Here is a 20,763-nt window from a genome sequence, read left to right as displayed (position 1 = left end):
GCAATAAGCCTGCTTTAGCCAATTTAATTTTGTATCTCGTAAATCACCGGCAACCTCGAATGTCGATGATCTTTTGACTCTTTCCCCATCCCCTTCCTCATGTCTATGAATTACCAACCATGCAAATGCATACTTCTGAAGTTGATGCCACCTCACTACCTCCCAGCAGCTAATTCCTCCCACTGGACGCCAACCCACTCCTCTCTCCACACCAACAATCCCTCATGCTCTAAGCCACAATTCGCAGCGCAAACACCTAATATCACAGTCCCCCACTCCATCCCCGAATCATCGTTCGGTCCAAGCCCAATTCCCTCGCGTCCGTCTTCAAGCACCGCAATCGCATGGGGGGTAAGCTGGACCTCGAAAACGCGTTCGCGCCCACAATACTCGCAGCGGGGAATTCTACTGTAATTTCCCCCCGTTCGGCTGCTGGCAACTTTGATATGGGATGATTTCTCAGAGGATGAAGTGTGGGAGAACAGTTTCCCCACAACATCACTGGTTGAGTAGAGAAGAGGTGTCCCGCAAAATTCATAGCGGAGGACTTGCTCCGGGTTATGACCTAGACGGGTAGAGAAGCGCAGGAAGGATTTGTCCATGGTGGATTCGAACGTATCTTTTGGCTCAACACCACCTGTTGTATCGTCTTCAATGGCCATTCTTTCAGCCGTGTTTGATACTGCGGGGGTTGAGGGGCGGGAGAGGGTTTCATATTCTGCATCGAGGTGGTAGTGAGGATAAGGCTTTGGGAATGAAGATTGGGGTGGCCATGGCAGCGGCGGACCGGCCATGCCCTTCGAGGGATTTGGTGGAGGTGGGGAGGAGACACGGAGTTTTTGGGCAAAGCTTTCGGGGAAGGAATCGGTGGTTGGAGGAGGGGAAGAAGGCTTTTGAGGGGGCTTTGCGGCGAGGATGGAGGGAGAGTCGAGAGAAGCAAAGGGGTTCGCTGGGCTGAGAGATGAGGTGGTTGAAAATGGATTTAAATTAGCTGACTGCCCTTGGTTGGACGGCGCTGCACCAAACAGACTGGCGCCCAGATCTTGCTTGAGCTTCTCCTGTTCTGCTGGCATAGGCTGTGGTGCATGATCCATCTTCTTCAGTTGGTTATTTTGCATTTGTTGCGAAGAATTGACAATTTTATGCTTCTTTACACTGCGCAAGCCTCTTATGCTTCCCGGTTTCCGGTTACAGGCTTTCTTAGGGCACCCAAAGATATACAGCCAGCGCTCATCGTGAGGGAAATGTTGCGGTAGATCTCCATTTAGTTGCAGGAGAAGCGGCATCGGGCTGTTGCAGACTTTACATTTGGCGAAGTCGCCTGGTGGTGGGGTCTTGGGGTCGAGCCATGTCTGTAAACTTCGTCCATTAGCATTGATAGAGGTGAACAAAAGTATATACACGCAAACAATAAATAAGCAAAAATAAATGAAGTGAGAAACCCCCGTACCGGCCAGCCGCCAAGGTGACTGATCGAATCGTCAGAAACCTCTTCATCTACATATCCAAGAAGTACGTTGGTTTCGGTGTAGGCTCCGACATCATCTATGCCAGATGAATCACTATCATACGAATCCATTTTCGCAAAAATCGGGTAGATACTATTCTCGCCGTTTGCAAAAAACGAATTGATCCATACTACGCTGCAGAGAACAGTATGTGATTAAACTTTCGCTGTTGATAGTTTCAACTTCAAATCGGCAAAAAAAAAAAAAGAAAAAGAAAAAGAAACGAAGACTATTGCTTCACGTGATAAGATGCGGTCCGATTGATAAGATAAGAATACAAGGGGGTTTGCCTTTTACAATGACATAACTATACAACTGACGAAGCTGCCCAAGGTGGAAAGCAGTATTTTACGTTCGGGACATTAAGATCATCTTAAACCCAAGCAGCATAGTGATCGGTTTTATTTATTTATTTATTTATTTATTTATTTTAAATATCCATGTAGGCTTGGAACCGGTATTGTCGACTTCTTTCTTCACAATGAATGTTTACTCCTGCTATTGACTGGGAAACGTTCAAAAGTAACCTGCATCCCCGGGGACAGAAAAGCCCACACCGCTTCTTTGGTGGGTGGAAGGAGGATGCCAGGTCACAAACAGCAGATGGATTATTTAATGGAGGTAGTGAGGCTACAGAGTGAAACAGAGAGCAGAAACCCGTATTTTCTGGCTGCAGACACACTACCAATATCCACTACCAAGGTGTCAGGTCCATGTAGTTAAGTATTCGCTTGGTCACTTAGCCAGCCGCGCACATTCTCTTTCTGCTGTTTACTGCCTATTTTACTAGCAGTTAGCAGACAGATGCAAGGAACATACAGCTCAGTTTGATACAACATTGGCTATTTGGGTATCCTGACACAAGGTACCTGGTTGCACCACCTCCAGCCACCCCAACCACCAGCGCAGCGCTGCTATGTCTCGGTCTTCCCCCCCATAGAGGAACCGTTTTCTGGATCCAGAGGTCAGAATCACCTGCAGGTCCCAGCCCTTGGTGTTACCTATTCGTGAACTATGCTCTTAGTTTGTCTTCTCAACTAGACGAATCCAGGCGGCCGCGGGTTCATCAAGAGGGATCCAAAAAATGGTTCCGAACCCGACATTGTTGATATTCAAAGCCTTCTGATGGTGTTACTCCCAGGTGGTCGAATTCCCACAGGCAGAGGAATAGCTCTAGGATGCAGCAGTTCTGATATGCAAGTATAGTCATTTCGCATTAGCATTCCGTGGAAACCTGTCTGCTGTCAACTTTTCTCTGCCTTTCAACCAAAAAGGAGAGCCTACAGATGCAAGTGTCTTTTTATTGCTTTATCGCACGCTCTTGCGGCCAAATCTAGCTATTTCCCCTGCAGCTGCTCCTCTCTCTTCCTGTCCGATTGGTTCATCTCTTGAAACAGGTCACCCATAAATACAGCGAAGATCTCGAACAAGACCGTAGTTTTCAGGGCCTGGCATTTCCTAACTAGCGACGCTTCACACTGGGTTTTGTGAGCTCTGGATTCTATTTGATTGCGAGCAATTTAGGTGGTATGAAAACAGGGACGCGATCTATATACTCGATGGACAGGGGGTGTCCCAAATACCCCGAAAACCATATTTCTACTCGGCTATGTTCGACCTTTTGCAGCTGAATAGTTATTTAGACCCGGGGACTCTCAATTCAATGCACGGGTTTTCACCATAATGGCTAAAATTTCTTGAAGCTCCAATGGAAGTTATCCCAAAATCTAGGTACCTAGTCTCACACTCCGCTTCTTTGTCGGTCCAACAACAAATACACATTATACACCATTTAAGACTCCTTCCTTTTAACTCGGTTATCACCGCCCAGGTGCTCATGGGTGGATTTCAAACGTGCTTCCAGATGTTATCAAGGTTGGCTTCTACAATATTCAATGGGTTAAACACTCAATGTTGTCCGCTTCATGCTCATCTCTCCTAATCCACAAAACCGATGTTTACATCGTCAGTCACATTCCCCATGTTGAGCTTATGATCTCACATTTGCAGCACTTTTACCAGGCGTGAGACCCAATTATATACCTCCTCTTTCTCTTTTTGGTCACATTGCAGTCGTCTCTTAGGCTCTTGGGGGGGGGAGGCCAGAATGCTGGACGTGTTCTGTACCTGTGCTGTACCTGTGCCATCTTAACAATATATAACTACTGCAACATGTGATCGCGCTAAAAATTCGCATAGAGTCAAGCAGTTTTCTGGAATCGAGTTGAGCTGAATCATTCCTTACTGAAGTGCAACTAGAAGATGATCCAGTGAGGCTTAATGGATTGAGTACTGAGCAAGGAATACTCCCGAACAATGAATATGAGTGTGAAGCTTGGAAGGGAGCTTACAGAATGCTCATGACAATTATCCAGAACAAGAATAGCACAGCAATATATTCTATAATGTAACAAAGTCAAATCAGAATGATAGATAACAAAACCTAAACCGCCGAATTTCGCCAGATCACCCATTTCCTCCCATTTACTCCGAAGAATAAAGGCACGATTAGAAATGAAAAAGAAGAAAACCATATTAACCCCCCAACCATCCCTTGTGCCTCTATTCATTTCCTGGGTAACGTTGGAAAGAAGTGTAAAAAAAGGAAAGCGGGGGAAAGGGGGGACTAAATAACTCAGAACTGAGAAAAGGTACCCCTGAAAATAAAATATACAGAGCACGAAGAGAAACCACAGAAAGCTTGTGATGAAAAAGGCGAAGAAATTCACCTCATCCTTTAAAGTGGTAGCTTGTGATGTCTGATGTGTACCCTACATACACATGCCTTCGCAATTGCACAAGAACAGAACACAACAAACAGCATTTGGAAAAATGCGATACAAAATCAAATTGCTCGTTTGTTTGTTTGTCAGACCGTTAAGATGGTGGTGACGTGGGTGACGTGTGAGAGGGTGAAATAGTGGAGGGGTCGGGAAGGGGTCGAAAAGACGAAGAAAACGAGGTGATAATTAAAATAAAATTTAGTAGAAAGTGAAACAAAGGCGTGGAATATCCGCTCTTCTCTTCTCCATCCATTCGGAGGCAAATTCGATTCGATGTGATTTTGATACATGTGCGTATGTACAGTACGTACGTAGAAAAAATAAGCCGTAACAGCGTCAAAGGGTGGAATAGATAGATAAGATGTCGAAAAGGGTATATGATTCGAAGGTATATGATTAAAAAAGGGCCCATAGAGGGGAAAAAGCCGTGTGAAATGTAAGCTGCAAAATATGTAAAGATGAAAACGATGGGCGCTTGAACGCTGCAATGTCAAGAGGAAAAGGGATCCCTAAAAGTAGGATGGAATTGCGGATTCGGGTTTGTGCCAAGGATGTTTGCGTAGAGAGTTAAAAATGAAGTCGTGTCGATCGATTGGGTTAAAGAGTTATGATATAATAATCCACCCTAGGCTACTACCTGTCGTCCACGATGGGAAATAGGGATCGGTTTCGGTGCAGGCGCTAATAGCACGGCAGCTGAATCACCAGCTCTGTAATCACGTTGCATCCTAGAAGCTGCACCGGCTCTGGCACCAGCAGCACCACCCCTCTTCATCGACTCCCCTGACAACGACGCCCTCCTTGAAAACGTATTATCACTCTCCTCCTCGAATGAACTCGATACGGACCGATGATCATCCTGCAGGCCACAACGGGACCCGCCGCCAAACATCGCACAGAGCTGCTGTAATAACGCGACAAATTGCGCATGCAGCTCCGGAAATACATACTCATTCCCGACTATTTCCGCCAGGTTGCGTGCGCGGATCTGTCCCGCACGCCTTGGCTGGCCGTCCGGATCCAGCGTTCGGCCCGTTAGAAAGGAGGAGATTGGTGTGTATTTTCGACCGTTGGCCATACTGTTGGTATTATTATTGTTCGTATTGTTGTTTTTAGCATTGCTGGTCCCTTCCTCCCATCGTTTCTCCGTATCCTGGAACCGTTCCGCGGCATTAATGATACTTGCTGCGATACGACCAAAGACACGCCATATAACCGGGGACGCACGGAAAGCTCTCCCGGCATCTTTTCCCGCCAGCGCAATTAGGGCATAACTGCGCCGTTTACCACGGGCCATGGGATCGGGTAGGCGGAAGACGTAGGCTATGGTATAGCCAGAGGCGGAGTCGCCGAATGATAAGGGTCCAGATGACAGTCCACGCGGTAGGAGTTCGCAGCTTAATGTTCGGATGGAAGCGTTGCGCAGCAGCGCGTAATCATCGGGATTTGGAGGGCCGCGCAGGGATAGATAGTTCACGATGTGTGTGTGACATGACGTTTCTGACGATGAAGAGGAGTGAAGAGAGGCTGGCGATGAATGGGGTGGGTGGTGTGGATCGTCGTCATATTCGGAGTGGGATCCGGCACAGGCGTATACGACTTCCCGAGAGCGAAGGACTGGGCTTCCATTTCTGGTTTTGCCATCTTCTTTGAGGGTTCCCGGGCCACCTGGCGGGAGTTGATTGCTCACACCTTTTGGAACGGTGAGGCTGCAGCTTGCGCAGGTTTCGCTATCAGTACCACCATTACGAATAAGTCTGTCCGGATCAGTGCGCCCAGATGATCGATTCAGGAACCAGGGGTGGTTTTCTAATCGTTGACTGGAAGCCGGGGCAGAGGAGAGCGGAGAGGGCAAGGGGTCGAGGTTGGCGGAGGTGCAACCGGTGAGAGACGTGCTAACTCCGATTTCTGGAGGTGTTGTAGATTGCTGGTCTGGCTTTCCAGCTCGTCCAACGGTACGGGACTGTAAGGAAGGAGAGGCGGTATGAGAAGACAAGGGAGTATCGGTAGGGGAAATGTCGTAGGCATCGGAGTAACATCGGTTGCAGGATGAGGGCATGACTTGGGAACAGAGAACGGATGTCGGGCCATGCACTTCGCAGAAGTGCGTCAGGGAGACCTGGTTCAAAGGACGCCAAGAGCAAGTCAGTATACAACTTTTACACGGTGTTCCGAATGTTTAAAAAAACAAACAGTTGACACGAATCATGGAGTCCAAAATGTGTAGTATGTGTGCAACAAAAGATATTATGATGCATATCGTGATGCAGTGTATCGTTATATATGCTGGAGCATAGGTATAGAAGTAATAAATCCTTTAACAGAACGGTCCAGCATGTATTGAACGATAGATCTCAATGAGCAACGTCGCAAAACGCAAAATGCAAAAGCACAAGAGGATAATGTGATGTCGAGACCAAAGCGCGAGACGACGCAGTTGAATGAAAGTGTCATTCTTTAACCGATGCTGGCCGTGTGGTCACCATGGGCGTCATTCCTGAAGCGAGGTAGCTTGCCTGGGCAGGGAGATAGTTCATCTCTTTCAAACAAGCCGCCACTTCCAATCCATTGGGGGGGGGGATGATGGCCAAAGCAATAGTATAGAAGCAAGAAAGAGGATTTGAAACACGATTCCTGGAATTTGATGCGAAATCCATGGGGAGGAGACTTACAATAAAATCCATGACAGGCTGTATGTGAGGATTAAAAGCCCGGGTAAGAATCACACCGCCATCCTGTACATTGAGACATAGTTTCAATCAGAGGATGCGACAGGAGATGCGACAGGAGATGCGATGGGGCGGTGGATGGTTGGGTGGCGGGTGGTTTAGCTGAAGTCGCCTCCGCAACAGCTGGGTGAAGACAGCCCAAGAGACTGGAAATGGGGAGCGAACGGGTGAAGTCAACAGTGGAGAGGGAATTGGGAGATGATATAAGAATGCAGCAGTGATTATTGTTGGATGGCGCAGTCGGGTTGTCGGGTTACTCTTGTAGGTTGTTAGGGCTGTTTAAGTCGGGTGGATAGCGTGGGAGAAGAGAGTGGATATTGAGGGAGAGACAAGGAGAAAACAGGGAGTCCAGGCAAGTTATATATACATGTACGAACCATACACACTCAAATAGGTCTCAAATAGGATTCTAATCCCGAGAGATTATAAAAGGGAAAAATAAAAGAAGAAAAAGAAGACGAAATGAAGAAAATAAATAGATAGTTTATTCAAGTAGCAAGAGGGAATTAACCACCTAATACAAGGAAGCACTTTGCGGCTCTCTTCCTTTCTCGTAGTACATACGTGCTACATCTCTTTAACATAACAACATAAAATAGTCAGACATATGTCATTCTTCCCCGAGCCCCTCACTCCTTCAAAACCCCAATGCAAACCCCGGTAGTAGTGTTATTATGATAAACGCTGAGACGACGAGAAGGAAAGCAACTACTCTCGGTAAACAGGGGCTCTACGAGTGGGAGCAAATCGGAGCAGCGGAATTTCACATCCCCCCCCAAAGCCCTATAGCCTCCTTGGATCCGGAGAGATGGAAAACCGCCGCGACTCGAAACCAGGGATCCAGCATTGTGACAAGACCAAGGCTTGCATTCCAAAGGATGAATACCGCACTCTCTTTTCCCTAGATGCTCCGTGCTCCCTTATTATTAAATTGTAACAGTTAACTACTCCGTAACTAGTTATTATTTCCAGAGAGAACAAACAGCCCTTTCAACTTTCCGCCGCATTCCTGCAGCGCTTCATTCGCCCTGTTTGTTGACTCGAATTGGACCTTGGTTCAGCTGGTGGCTCTGGTGGCTGTGGTGGCTGTGGAAAGACACGATTGAATAACCAGCCCGTTCTTCCGCCTGGACTCGTAGACACAGATTATTGTCTGACTTGCTTAGAATATGTGTGACAGGCCTGACGGGGAGAGCTTGGCCAGGTTCCTCTCAATATTCGATGCTCGAAATCAATTTCCATGGTCTGGCCCTCGGTGGTCAGAGAGTCTGTCGCAGACACTTTCTTAGCTCCATGGCTAGCCTGTTACTTAGCTTCCATCGGAAATACCCAGTTTCAAGATACGAAGGCATGGAGCGATGATGGAACCACCTCCCGTACTGAAAGATTGGGCAATCTGGAGGAGAAGAGATAAGGGATCATCCATCCGATCCGTCGTTTGCATTTGGAATAGTTGATTGCTTTGTGCTATCGGGACTTGTTGTTCCGCACCCAGGTAAGGTTATGTTTTGGGGAGTTGTTTTTTGCTCTACCTTGAGAATCCTTGTTTAACTAACTTTTAAGTATATACCAATTCCACCCCATCCTTCCCAGCCACCCCCATACCCCCTCCGTAGTGTGGGTGATTAGGAATCAGCAGAAATGACAGGAAAAAGCAAATCTCTATATCACAAACCTAAAAAGAGCTAAAAAGCGGAATTGGAAGTGAAAATATTAAACATGATAAATTTGAGAGCTGCCTTATCATCTTTAAAATTCAGCTTCATCTTACCTTTTTTTTAACTCATAACGGTCCTACAGAGGGAATGCACTCAGAACACTCCTCTTGACTAACTTTCATCCTCTCAATGTAACACGAGACAAGAGAGACAGGTACCTGATGCCCAACATCATTTTACCCTGTTTCCTTCATGCCATACGCCATATAACCCCTAGGAACCTAAATATGTAGGTACTCTCTGATAGTTACACGATATCAAGAAAATTTTAGTCTAGCTAAAAGTAGGGCTTTCTATGACCTCTGCCTGGCAAGCTAAGAGGGTGATCTTTATACGATCTACGAAGCGTTGTGTGTCTAAGTCGGTCGGCACCCGTGCTATGCGGGTGACGACCATTCCGTCTGTCGCCTCATCTAGCGGAAAGAGGTGAGAGATTGAAAGAAGAGGAGTTGGAGGGGGAGGAAAGAAGGGGGAGAACAGGTTTCTATTCTATTGCATCTTGAAGAGTAAAAACATTGGTCGATCTGATTGCGCTCTTATATCTATATCCAAGAGAAACTGGATTACTGATAAGAAATAGTTAATAGGTGCCAAACCTTGATTTTTACTTACTTTGATTTCTGAAGTGTCGCTTTTACTGGATATAGGATTTTAATTTTTATTCAGGGTTCTGCATAAGGGTTTAAACTTGACAAATTTATTGTACCCTTTTTTTGCGATGTTCTCTCTGCAGAGTCCTGAATTGCGTTCATTGCTCGGTGCCCATGGGATGGGATAGCAGCTTAAAGGAACAAGATCAAAGCATCATCATTGCAAACAACCATCCAGATACTCAGTATAGCTTTTAACTAACCACCCTTTGAGATATAACAGCAACTGGGCATTGACAAACCGAGTGTCACATGGGATTGCAGGGAATCTCAACATCATCATTGTAATGCCCAATCTTCACGCTCAATCTCTGTAGTTAACGTATCGTAGACAATTACTTACGCAATGAACCAATGTTTTACCCTTCACATTGGGCATCAGATAGTTAATTTGTCAAACCTCCATCCCCATCGCATGTCGCTGTCAATACACTCTTCAACTGCCGTTTACTACTATACGACCTAGTTAACGAGAAGTATTGTTCGATACCCCAGAACCCTGGGTCCTCTTTCGCCCCTCCAGATATTACCCCATTCACATCCGCCGCTGACGGTCTACCGAGCCCAGAACTGCAGGTAGTTACCAGATAACTATTCCAGAAGAAGTGGATCCCCGTTCTCCACTTCGTTGCAGCCTCCGCTTACCTCGTTTTCCATCTAATAATATTAACTAACTAATTAATCTTCTTACTTACTACATACATGTACATGTACATCTACTACTTCGACTACTACCCTCCTCTACTACGCCTCCTCACTCACTTCTGTCGAAGAATATCGATTACTCTGCTATGTGTCCTTTTCCAGGAGACTGCCGATCTTTTCTGTGTCAATCCTGTCTCCCTTGATTTACATTCTGGCGACCAGAAATTGTTAAGCTGCTCTTTTTTGCCAGGACGCAGTTAAATGCGGGCGGTGAGGATGCAACCTTTAAGTGGCCCCGGCAGCCATCAACCTTTGAAAACTTCTTCAAACATAGGAACCTCCTTAGGGAACAGCACAACAAACGTTTCAGCGCTGATGAGATTGGAATCTACAGTCATCTCAACTCTCTTCAGTCTCTATCTAGCCATCTTGGCAGAAAGCTCTTTCGACAACTATACAACCCATTTGGAGTGATTGGCCCACATGACACTCACGTATGCCTTCTGTTCAACATCCATTGGGATTGAGTTTGGAACAGGTTCTTGACATTCGGCCTCCTAAAACTCCGACTTTAGAACTTTTAAAGCTTCTGTTACGATACATCTTGGCTGGGCTGTTCTCGGTATTTGAAGAGGCTGAATTAAAAGAACCCGCGCCGAGAAAGGTTCTCATCAATCGTGTCATTTACAAGAGCTGGCGTATTCCATGTACGCCTCCTCGCCTACCACTTATAGCTGATTTTGGCGAGGCCAGACTCGCAGATGAAAATCACAGAGGACAAGATATTATTATGCCAGATGTCTACAGGGCACAAGAGGATATCCTCAACATAAATTGGGACATTAAAGTTGATATTTGGAGCATTGCTATGGTGGTTTAGTGGGATTTACCCTTTTGTTACTTTTTGACAGGTTTAATTAACATGCTTTCGATTTTGATAACTATCTGGTTAGATTGGCACCTCCGTAGCTGGGCGTACATTCTTCAAAGCCAGGAATGATCAACGACTTTTGGACGATACGCACCACCGTGCGGAGATGGCTGCTATCATGGGACCTTCCTCCTGAGCAGCTTCTAGAACGAAGTGAGGTGAGTTGTCTACGGTGGGAACAACACGGGTATGTGAATACATGTTCAATCTTCGGAGTGTTCTCCCTTGAACGGCTGGCGGAAGACATCGAGGAAGAGAACAAAAAGAAAAAAGGAAAGAAAAGGGAAAGAAAAGGGATGTTTGGAGTTTCTCCGAAGGAATCTACGTTCGTTGCCTGAGAAAACCCAATTGAGAATCTCAACTGGTACCGGGCAATGATGTAATAAGCAGGTTAAGGTTGTAACATAAAGGCGTAGCACTAGAGGGGTGTTGAAAGCTATTGAGATCTAGCCTTAGAAGTTAGAAAGAGCACGATACATGATATTCAACTATGACCGACAAGGAGCAGTTGGGTGCTGGTGACTGCAAAGATTCCTCATGTACATTTAATTGGACGTTTCCTTTTAGAAAAATCTCAACGATACAGAAGTATAATCGCAAATCCACGGTTGTTTAGAGTATGTAAACTGGTACTTGTGGCCTCGCTTCCACTGCACGAGTTCTGGGTTTCACAAGCTTTGGGTACCAATGCCGGATATCCCGCCCTTTCCGTCAGTATGTTATTGCTGAGGAACAACATTTGGTTAACTAAAAGTATTTCTGCCCCTCATGGCATTGCAAGCTAGGAAACCCTATTATCGTTCATTCTATTCTCTGTTGGAGAGGGACTTTGCAAGATGGCGGGCGGGGTGACGGGGAAGTCTCCATGAAATATAGCCTGTAGTTATTTGTAGAGTTTTACAAACTAAAAATATAACTAGTCCAATATATATGAAGTACTGTTATGTTCATAGGGAGACATTTTTTTAGTTAATCATATATTTATGTCGAACGGCACTGAGGGAACAAAAGGGGAAATGCGACAAGATCCGCTCGAGCCAGCAGAAATGGTTAACGAGAGCTGTGTTTTGCCTCTATCCATTTGGCATCTCCCTTAAAAAAAAGTAGAGATTAGCCTATGAATCTAGTTATATTTTTCCACAAAGATATTCCCTATAGTTTACCGAATAATAATAAAAGCTTTGACCAACGGTACTGACAATGGTTGTGTCTCAGAGTTGTATTCAGTTAACGGCAGATGGATCATCCACAGGATTTTTAGATTGCCAGTGATAGTTAAGGTTTGTCTGGATTTTAACTGGCTCAACAGTCGTAAGTTGAGTTATGTCTGGAAACTATCAAACAAGAATGTCCGACCAGACCTGTCAAGAATGCCACGGGATTTGCAGGTTCGACAGGTTCGACTTCGGGTTTTGTATGATTGGGAATGTCTTGAACGAACCAAACGAGATCTTCCCTACTGCTGTCCACAAGCTTCCCATAAACCACCGAACCCTTGAAACGGCGGAGATAGGAAAATCCAACAACCCCACCCCTACCCCTCTCCTGCCGTGGTTGGTGTCTAGTGTTTTCGTTGCGCTGTGTTTCCATCCATTATTGTGCGGGGGCTGGAGACCTCTGGATTGAATGTTTGAGTCCACCCCAGCATTCTCCACGTGTGGAAGGGATTGAAGGCATGAGAGAATGGCATGGGTGGATCTAGTTCCGATGGGATAAACCAGTCGTTTCAGTTGACAGGAGGCCGAAAAGTTTCAAGTTGATCGGAATGAACCACCTCCCCTCCCCGACGACGTTCCCTCGTGAGAACTTATAGAACCGTGTGTTTGTTTGTTAATTAACGTATTATACATAACTAGTTACCTACAGAGTAGTTACATAATTTGTCATGAAGTCTAGTCGGGGAAGGGCAGTGAGATGTTGCAATTATAAGCTCTCATCTAACTACCGTCCATAAACGGTAGTTACAAACTGGAGTTAAATATGCTCTTAGAGCGGAAGCATCTTCGATGGCCAATGGTCCAAGTTGCGCACGAGGGGTGTTGGGCACCGAGCCACACCTCAACAGAAAGCGTTGTTTGGCCCGTCGATGCAAATTCCGCTAAGATATGTATGTCATCTCAAGTAAGGACCCAGCACTAAAACTTGTCTAATCCACTGCCGACGCTATAAGTTATCCTTTCGTCCATTGCGGCCATTCCCGGCTACCCAGTCTTGGTATAACGGCGAGAGTTCAATCAACACCTCGTGGCCCATGATCCTTGTGTTACGGTTTGGATATCATTGGATTTTGACAGACTCGTGACAAAATCATCCATGTCGTGTAAGAGGGGTTCGTTGGTTAAGCAATAGCTGCTGCCTCGCAACCTTCCTGCTGGCGCTTGATATGGTGGGGAGACAAATTCTTCCTGACATCGGGACATCCCCGTTTCTGGATAGATGTGATACATCGATTGAACTCGCGACAATTCTCGTGGCATATTTATCCTTGCAAGCTCAAAGCCTTGCTTTTGCTCTGCTGTTCTGTTAACAGGTGGGATTATGTGGCAGATATTGATATCATCTTGACCGCCGTTGCCCCCACTGCATAAAAATGCATATGGCCTGTTGCAGGATAAAGGATGGATTGCGCGCAGAGAAATCAAAACGGGACGACGAACATAAATACTCAAACGCGTAAGGGTAACTATACGACCTAATGCATCGAGTCAGTCTGGCGACATGCATTGCTGCCAGGCTATATGCAGAACGAGACTTCATAATTCCAGATTTTTAATACAGATGTGATGAAGCAGGATGCTTGATCATGGATCTCAATGGAATCTCTGCCTCTTTTCCGTCGTGTTTCTTTGTTTTAAGTCCGTGGTATCCCATTTGAACGAGACGGATGTTCTGATATACTGAATCTGGCGGTCAAATCTCCACTCCTTCCAATCACCAATCACTTAGTTAATGAGTTTCCCAATCTGTCGATATCCCGCTTGGAATCCTGAATCTGTCCTATTTTATTGCCGACCTTTGGAGCAGTTCAGTGGCAAGGTGGAAGCTGAGATAACGGACTCCCTCCAAAATTAGGTGTTGGTTTTTGCGGATAGAATATCTTATCCGCCAAGTTAAATGATTCGGGATCCCCATGATGATCGGATCCTGGCTTTGGATGGACACCGCTCAATGATGGCTGAGACAACATCAAATTCAAGTTCTCAGTCAACACCCAAAAGGCTTTTCTGCATGATGCAGGGTCTGAAAGAGAGAAAAAGCAACGGACAGCGCGGATCAGATACAGTAAAACAGTAAGGGCTTTCACAGCCTGGGAAACCTGATAACTAACGGTTCGCCTGGCTACGTCAACTTTTTAACTCTGCCTACGGGTAACTACACAGATAACTACGAGATGAAACTTTTAACTTCATCGACGGTATGACAGCCTCTGACAAAGTCCGCCATGACTGTTCCCAGATCCGATCTTGAAGTTGGTCACGCGCAAATAAATAATTTGAATGCTCAGGATTGGTGCGAAGTCTCTAACTGACCACTTTCATCGAGAATGCTACCCCAGTGCCTTGCTAATCCTAGCTGCGTGTGCCGTACAAATGTACCGTTTTCCCGCCATCAATCACCAACAGGCTCAGCAAGATCTATCTCTCATTTGTTGATGTGGTATGACTCCGGAATCAAGATTTCCCTGGTGCTGATGGGTGATCGAGATATCAGTTTAAGCTTTGAGATCCCGATGCCGGCGATCACCATATGAATGTGATGGGCGGGTGGGGGAAATAGGATGTGTCGTATACTCACTCTCCTTTGTTGTCTCCTGAGTGCGGCATGAGCCTGAAGGTAACTATTGGAGACGCAACTGAAATCCACTGAATATGCACAGTGTGCAAGGAGAGAGGATCAATTCATTTCAAGGGCAAGAGTTTGTACGGAGTTTGATGTTTGCGATAAGAGTTCCGATATTGCAACTCAGCACCCCACGCCCTTTAATACGCCATCAAGAACTCCTCATATCTCATCCTTCCACTCAGTCATGTAAATTGCCCGGTGCGCAAAGCCGTCTACTGTGGTGCCCCACCCCAGGACTAGTCATCCCCTAGCTCCTAAATGTATTTCGTTCTAATTAATGAAGATGAAAGCTACAGTTCCCTCTAGCATTTGTTTCAAAGCTTCCATCTTTTCCTGCCGTGAATGAGGATTGCCGATCCGAAGCTAGTTGATTTGTTGGTCATGAGTGTTTATATTCGATAACTACTAGTTAGTGATACATGTGTGGCCGCTTCTAATTTATCCCGCCGGATGGCCAGGTACTGCTTGATAACTTGGTCAAATTGTTCTGTTCTACAACCCCATTCATTACTAGCTTTAGCGTATTATGCGCATGTTGGGTTTCCCATGGGAATGAGTTCTACATCTGGTCCTGGCAGGGCTTTGAGTAGATGCCTGAGGGACTTGTGCCAGCATTGTTCCTCCCTACAAGGTGGATGGTTGAGGGGGCCGCTTGAATATTTGGCATTCATGTTTCAGCGCTGCAATTCCACCCGTGGTTGCTCATCCGCTTTTAACCTTCATTCCAATCGCTATTTCGTCCCTCTCGTGCTTTTGGTTCCTTTAAAGTCACGCGAGAGGGAGTGGACGTCAGGAGAGTTTCAGTTTCGAATCGCGGGCGCTAAACACAGCGAAGACTTCGATTTCGGCGCTACAAGAATCGCACCAAGAGATCCAGCTTAAACACTAATTACTTCTGTATACCGTCTTGCGAAGCCCACTGATACGGAATGCAACATTATTATTATCGGTACTCAGTACATAGTTGCAACACAGCAGCGCCAGGACCAGGGGATGCAGGCTCGATAGCGGCCAGAGTTACTCTTACACAGCCCTATAAGGAAGAACTGGAAGCCATTACACACTGCGAAGGACAGGCTGAGGGATAACTGAAAATCTGGTAGATGTAAGAAGTTCTCGAATATCACGGTTTACTCAAGTTCAGCGTCCTAAGGCCTGTCAGTGTTTCTCTGCTAGTACACACCTAAACATCAGCCTCAACAAAGAAGCCGTAAAGGGCGTGGAAACTGTGTCTCTGATAGTTGGCATTGCGACCACTGAAAATTTCGGTTCTGGTGACATATTCATTAATTCTTTGTTAGGCAAATATTATAAGACTTGGAAGAGATAGGAGAATGTTTCCGTGTGTCAGAGTTCAGGTCCTCTTTCATCCTGGAGTTGCACAGCTCGATTGTGGTCTCCAATTACAATAAAAATTCAAATCATACGCTTTCCAGTTAAGTAACATCGATGCGCTAAATGATGTATGTATGTGAGTACTGTGCATATATCCATCGATACAGCACGTTGAACTGCGGGAAAGGACACACACAGGTGCGTGCCTCTGGTATAAATTTAGACGACGCAATGCAAATGCAGTGTAAATCACCATTCCTTATCGCTCCCACTGCGCGAATCTGAAGGATATGCCATCTTCCATAGTCTCCACATATTCTTGACGCTGTTCTCCTTTGCATCCCTGGCACGTTCATTCAAACTCATCCAGGGTACGTTACCCGCTCTCCGCACCCGCTCCCGCAACCGCTCTGACACAGCATCTCGTTTTTCCCGCTCTGCTGTATCAAGTTTTATTCCCTCCGCCTTCTCTTTCGCGATCATTCTTCGGTACCGACGTTGTGCAGCACGTGCGGAAAAGTACTCCTCGGAAATGGCCCAGTTGGGATTGTCCACCTGGCCTCGAACTAGGATTATATGGTGTCCTTGCTCCAACGCATCGCGGATTTTATGGGGTGGGATGGGGGTGTAAAGGTCGAGAGTCTGTGTTTGAGGGTTTACGGACCGGATAATTGCCTGGCCTAGACAGTAAGATAGGCTGGGGTCGAGCGGTGTACAGGCACCATTGCCAACGAATAAGTGCGGGAGGTTGTCGTGTGGGGTGCGGGTGATACTAGGATGCGGTGGATCGATTGGCGACGATGGCGATTGGCTTTTGTTTAATGTGACATCTGTGTCTATTGGCAAATCGCCGTCGGGATCCAAATTGGACTCATTAATTTGGCCGTTGTGGTCAGTGACAACATTGTCATCTGATGCATCTCGCTCTTTTCCAGTCGCGATTGCATTAAGGCTTTCGATTGCCACAATTCCTACAACGGCTCCATCCAACAAATCGCTCAGCATGTCCAGGTCATGGTGTGAACCCGTCACCATTATTCCAAAAATCCCCGGTGAGGTTCCGGCATAGTTAACAGTCACTGGTCGTGTTAAACATAGCGGGATATCGGACCAGGTTCTTTCACTAGTCTTTAGCTGTGTCGAATGGAAGTAAGAAATCATTTGCATGGACCTCAGCTGTGCGCTGGATCTGGTCACAAAGTCTGTGGGCTGAGATGGAAGTATGGTCATGAGAACCCCAGCCTCCGAGGCTGTCGCGGTAAGCGGTTCTACGACTTCAGCTGGGCCTTTATTGCTCATATATACTACATCAGAAAGCCCCAATGAAGTAAGGAATGAAAGGACAATCTCCAAGCCAAGGCCAAAAATCCACCCAGGGTAGTTTATGACAAGGGGACATTGAGGGTAACTTTGGAGCAACTTATGATAGCGGTTCATCAGATCCATTGTTGCCACAATGTAGTGGTCTGGGTTGTCCTTTGGCGAGGAGGCTCCAATATAATGAGATCTTATAATATAGCCATCGGACGGAGAATCAATGGTAGGATGCGAGAACGGCGGTCCAAGGATTGGTGTATGTAGACAGGCAAGGTAGACCTGGCCCATTGGGGACAGCTCAGGCTGACCAGGGTCTAAATCTAGAAAAGCGACTCCACGTTTGCCCTGTTGTAAACTACCATCCGATGGGGGTAGGGTCAGTAGGTGATTAAGAAGATATTTATTGAAAGTTGATTTTCCAGACCCCTTGGGACCACAGGTTAGTACTCGAAGAGCCGCTCCTCGTTGAGAGAGGGTCTGTATGGACGTGCTCCATTTTCTGTCAAGATGCAGGGGCCGCAGATGTCTTTTCAGGGGGTCATCCGAAGATGAATGAAGCTATTGGATCGTTAGAATCCTATGAAGAAAAGAAGATGTAACCCTTTAAAGATGGCTTACAATAGAGAATGAGAACGATCCATCCGTCTGCAGAACCGAACCAGGGACTGGCTTTTTGCTATTGCATATCCGATGATACAGGTCTGAGAGATTCTTCAAACGGTACAGCCCATTGTTGCAAGATCTGATCTCAACCTCTGCATAGCCGTCTACTCCAGAAACACATCTTATCACTGGAAGAGAGTGCGTGGACGGTGCATAGACTCTATATAGACGAGGGCTTGGATGTAATTTTGCTCCCATTATGCTAACCACACCTCGCTTAACCCATAGGTCGTACTGGCCTATGAGTGCCAAATTCTTCCCATTGTTAGCCACTGTTTTGTAGACGTCAAGAAGAGGAAACCTACCATTTTTAGCTTCAAACGAATACATATCGCCTTTTCCGTACGATATATAACACTGCTCTTACAGAGGCGACTTTTAGATAAAAGGAAGTTCTGAAAGTCTGCCGGAGCATTTGTTAAATGTGCATCACTATAATCCGTTAAATATCTTTTTACGATTTTGAAGGATCTGGAGTGGCGTCGCATACCTCTCTTGGTCATCACTGCTAACCTCTGTTTCGACATCGTCATCCTCGTCGCTACTGTCACTCTGATATCCAGCCGTTTCCGTAGCGCATATTTTGTCTGAGCTTTCCGCCCTGAATAATGCCGGTGTAGCGGAGTTGGATTTCCCTTTTGTGATGTTTTCACTCTGCGATACGGGTCTTTTATCGGAATTATCTCTCGAAGAACGTCTCGAAGAGGAAGTTTTTGTCCTTTTCAATGGGGGTTCTTCACTTAAAATAGATTCAGGAACCGTAGCTGTAGTTTGCCGAACTGCCACTGAGTTTTGCCGCGACCTTCGGGCTGCAAATGCGCTGACAGGAGCTAAATACAGAACTGTTAATATGTATTCGCTTCAGGTAGAATGGGAAACAAATGGCACAGAATACCTGATTGAGATCGCATATCTCCTTTTCTTTTCATAATTAAACCAAATGCTGGTTTTCCAGTGCCGCTGCTGAGCCTGGAGGTTTCTTCTTCAAAACCTCTTCCAAACCGCTTGATGTTTAAAGTTGCGGCGGAGAGAACTTTCAAGGTGGTCCGTGCACAGCGTCCAACGTCCAACGAGATCCATTTAAAAAAAAAAAGCTTGGACAAACAAAAGTCATCGCAAGTTGCAGGAACAGGCAGATGAAAGGCTGTCGAACATCACTGCTACGGTTGCAGACTTTATTTCTGGATAAGGCGATCATTGTTGAGTTTTATATATTCAGTTTTATCGATGGTTAGATATTAAGTTAAGAGGTTCTTCCCCTCCGCTTGCCCTCGATCTACTCTCTCCCCTCACCCACGCATAGCTCCGTTGTACCCCGTCGAATACACAAATATGGCTCCTCCACTGAGTAAAGAGATTATTACGGACAGCGATAGCAGTAGCGAAGAGTCCTCTGAGTCAGAACTGCAAACGAAACCTTCAGCGCAGAAACCAATTGAGAAGACAAAGCCGAAGAAACAGTTGACAATTGAAGCCAAAGAGAAGGCAAATCCGGAATCAAGTTCTCCAAGTTCAGAGTCGGAGCCCGGAGAAGAAAGTGAAAGCTCAGATGGAGAAGAACCTAGCGCGCTTGAAATGTGAGTATTTTGTGGTATCTAATCACTGTGGCTCCGTTAACGAATAGTTGTTGAAGGGTTTCTACTCTAGCCATTGCGGTACCAGCACAGGAGTTCAAAGCCCCCGATGGGTTTAAAGTAATACCGACAATGGCACCACGATCGTCAGACGTTTCGAAAGCATTCTCAGATCTACGAGAGAAACAACTATGGCACATTACCGCTCCTGCGTCCGTTCCGATGAACTCGATACAGGAGTTTGCGTTTGATGCCGTGGCTCAGGGACAATCGATATTCAATCATAAGGGGATTAATTATAAATTACACGAAGGCCAAATGGGAGCGGATAAAAACAAAGCACTTCTCCTACCAGACAAGGAGGGCAATACCTACCACAGAAGCCACGTTAACATCGCGCAAACTTTCCACTTGGAGCGCATAGTTGACCTGGCAAATGGCGTTACGTATTCAGAACAATCTGTTCAAATAAGTGAACTAACAAAGCCCGTCCGGAAACAGCCAAAGCATCTAAAAATGCGGTATAAACCCTTTGGTGCTTCAGTAGAAGACGAACCGGAAACATCTGGGTTTGGCTCGGAGGAGTCAGAGGGAGAGGGAGCTTCGTTCCGCATGCCTCCAACGTTATCACTGGACGGAGAAGGCAAAAAGAGGAGGAAGTCGTCCATGGAGGTGGAACCGGATAATGAGCAAAGGGAGCGGCGCAAGAAACACAAGAGGATACATTCGCATTCCGCAGCCGGTGGCCCGGAGGACATCTCGCTAACCGAAGATGTGGCTCCGTCTCCCAGATCCAAAAATGCTGTGGATGCAGGAATAGCGCGAGGGAGGACAGGAGAGCAACTCAGGGAGAAGGGCAACAAGAAGCATAGGAATGAGACCAGCCAGGAACGGAGGGCACGGAAGGAAGAGAGAAAGCGAAGAAAACAGGCATTGACGTCGTAACAGTGTATTTTTATTTGAATACCAGCATTTTTAATAACGAGTTATATTCGTTTTCATTCTAGGGAGAGCTGCCCATTTTGTGATTGTCATTAAAAATTTCATAACATCCAGTCGATGAGATA

At 46.1% G+C, this 20,763-nt stretch overlaps 5 protein-coding genes across 5 annotated transcripts; 2 read left to right on the top strand and 3 right to left on the bottom strand.

Moving 5' to 3' along the window:
• Positions 1-155: 155 nt before the first annotated feature.
• On the bottom strand, positions 156-1,579 carry PADG_05117 (uncharacterized protein; the record flags this gene model as incomplete). The annotated part of the gene is made up of 2 exons (XM_010762301.1): positions 156-1,352; positions 1,451-1,579. The coding sequence occupies 2 exons, from the start codon at positions 1,577-1,579 to the stop codon at positions 156-158; spliced, it is 1,326 nt and encodes a 441-aa protein (XP_010760603.1).
• A 3,337-nt stretch (positions 1,580-4,916) lies between these two features.
• On the bottom strand, positions 4,917-6,350 carry PADG_05116 (uncharacterized protein; the record flags this gene model as incomplete). Its single annotated transcript, XM_010762575.1, has 1 exon — positions 4,917-6,350. One exon carries the CDS (start codon positions 6,348-6,350, stop codon positions 4,917-4,919), a length of 1,434 nt encoding a protein of 477 aa, XP_010760877.1.
• Positions 6,351-10,529: 4,179 nt separating this feature from the next.
• PADG_05114 (uncharacterized protein) lies at positions 10,530-11,100 on the top strand (the record flags this gene model as incomplete). The annotated part of the gene is made up of 2 exons (XM_010762300.1): positions 10,530-10,907; positions 10,987-11,100. 2 exons carry the CDS (start codon positions 10,530-10,532, stop codon positions 11,098-11,100), a joined length of 492 nt encoding a protein of 163 aa, XP_010760602.1.
• A 5,291-nt stretch (positions 11,101-16,391) lies between these two features.
• PADG_05113 (polynucleotide 5'-hydroxyl-kinase) lies at positions 16,392-19,033 on the bottom strand (the record flags this gene model as incomplete). Its single annotated transcript, XM_010762299.1, has 5 exons — positions 16,392-18,017; positions 18,078-18,394; positions 18,490-18,554; positions 18,613-18,952; positions 19,018-19,033. 5 exons carry the CDS (start codon positions 19,031-19,033, stop codon positions 16,392-16,394), a joined length of 2,364 nt encoding a protein of 787 aa, XP_010760601.1.
• Positions 19,034-19,454: 421 nt separating this feature from the next.
• PADG_05112 (uncharacterized protein) lies at positions 19,455-20,641 on the top strand (the record flags this gene model as incomplete). The annotated part of the gene is made up of 2 exons (XM_010762574.1): positions 19,455-19,699; positions 19,756-20,641. 2 exons carry the CDS (start codon positions 19,455-19,457, stop codon positions 20,639-20,641), a joined length of 1,131 nt encoding a protein of 376 aa, XP_010760876.1.
• Positions 20,642-20,763: the final 122 nt, after the last annotated feature.

Source organism: Paracoccidioides brasiliensis (genome assembly GCF_000150735.1).
Source record: "Paracoccidioides brasiliensis Pb18 unplaced genomic scaffold supercont2.6, whole genome shotgun sequence".
NCBI classification, from domain to species: domain Eukaryota; kingdom Fungi; phylum Ascomycota; class Eurotiomycetes; order Onygenales; family Ajellomycetaceae; genus Paracoccidioides; species Paracoccidioides brasiliensis.
The sequence above is the reverse complement of the archived record's forward strand: the minus strand, read 5'-3'. Positions and strand labels throughout refer to the sequence as shown.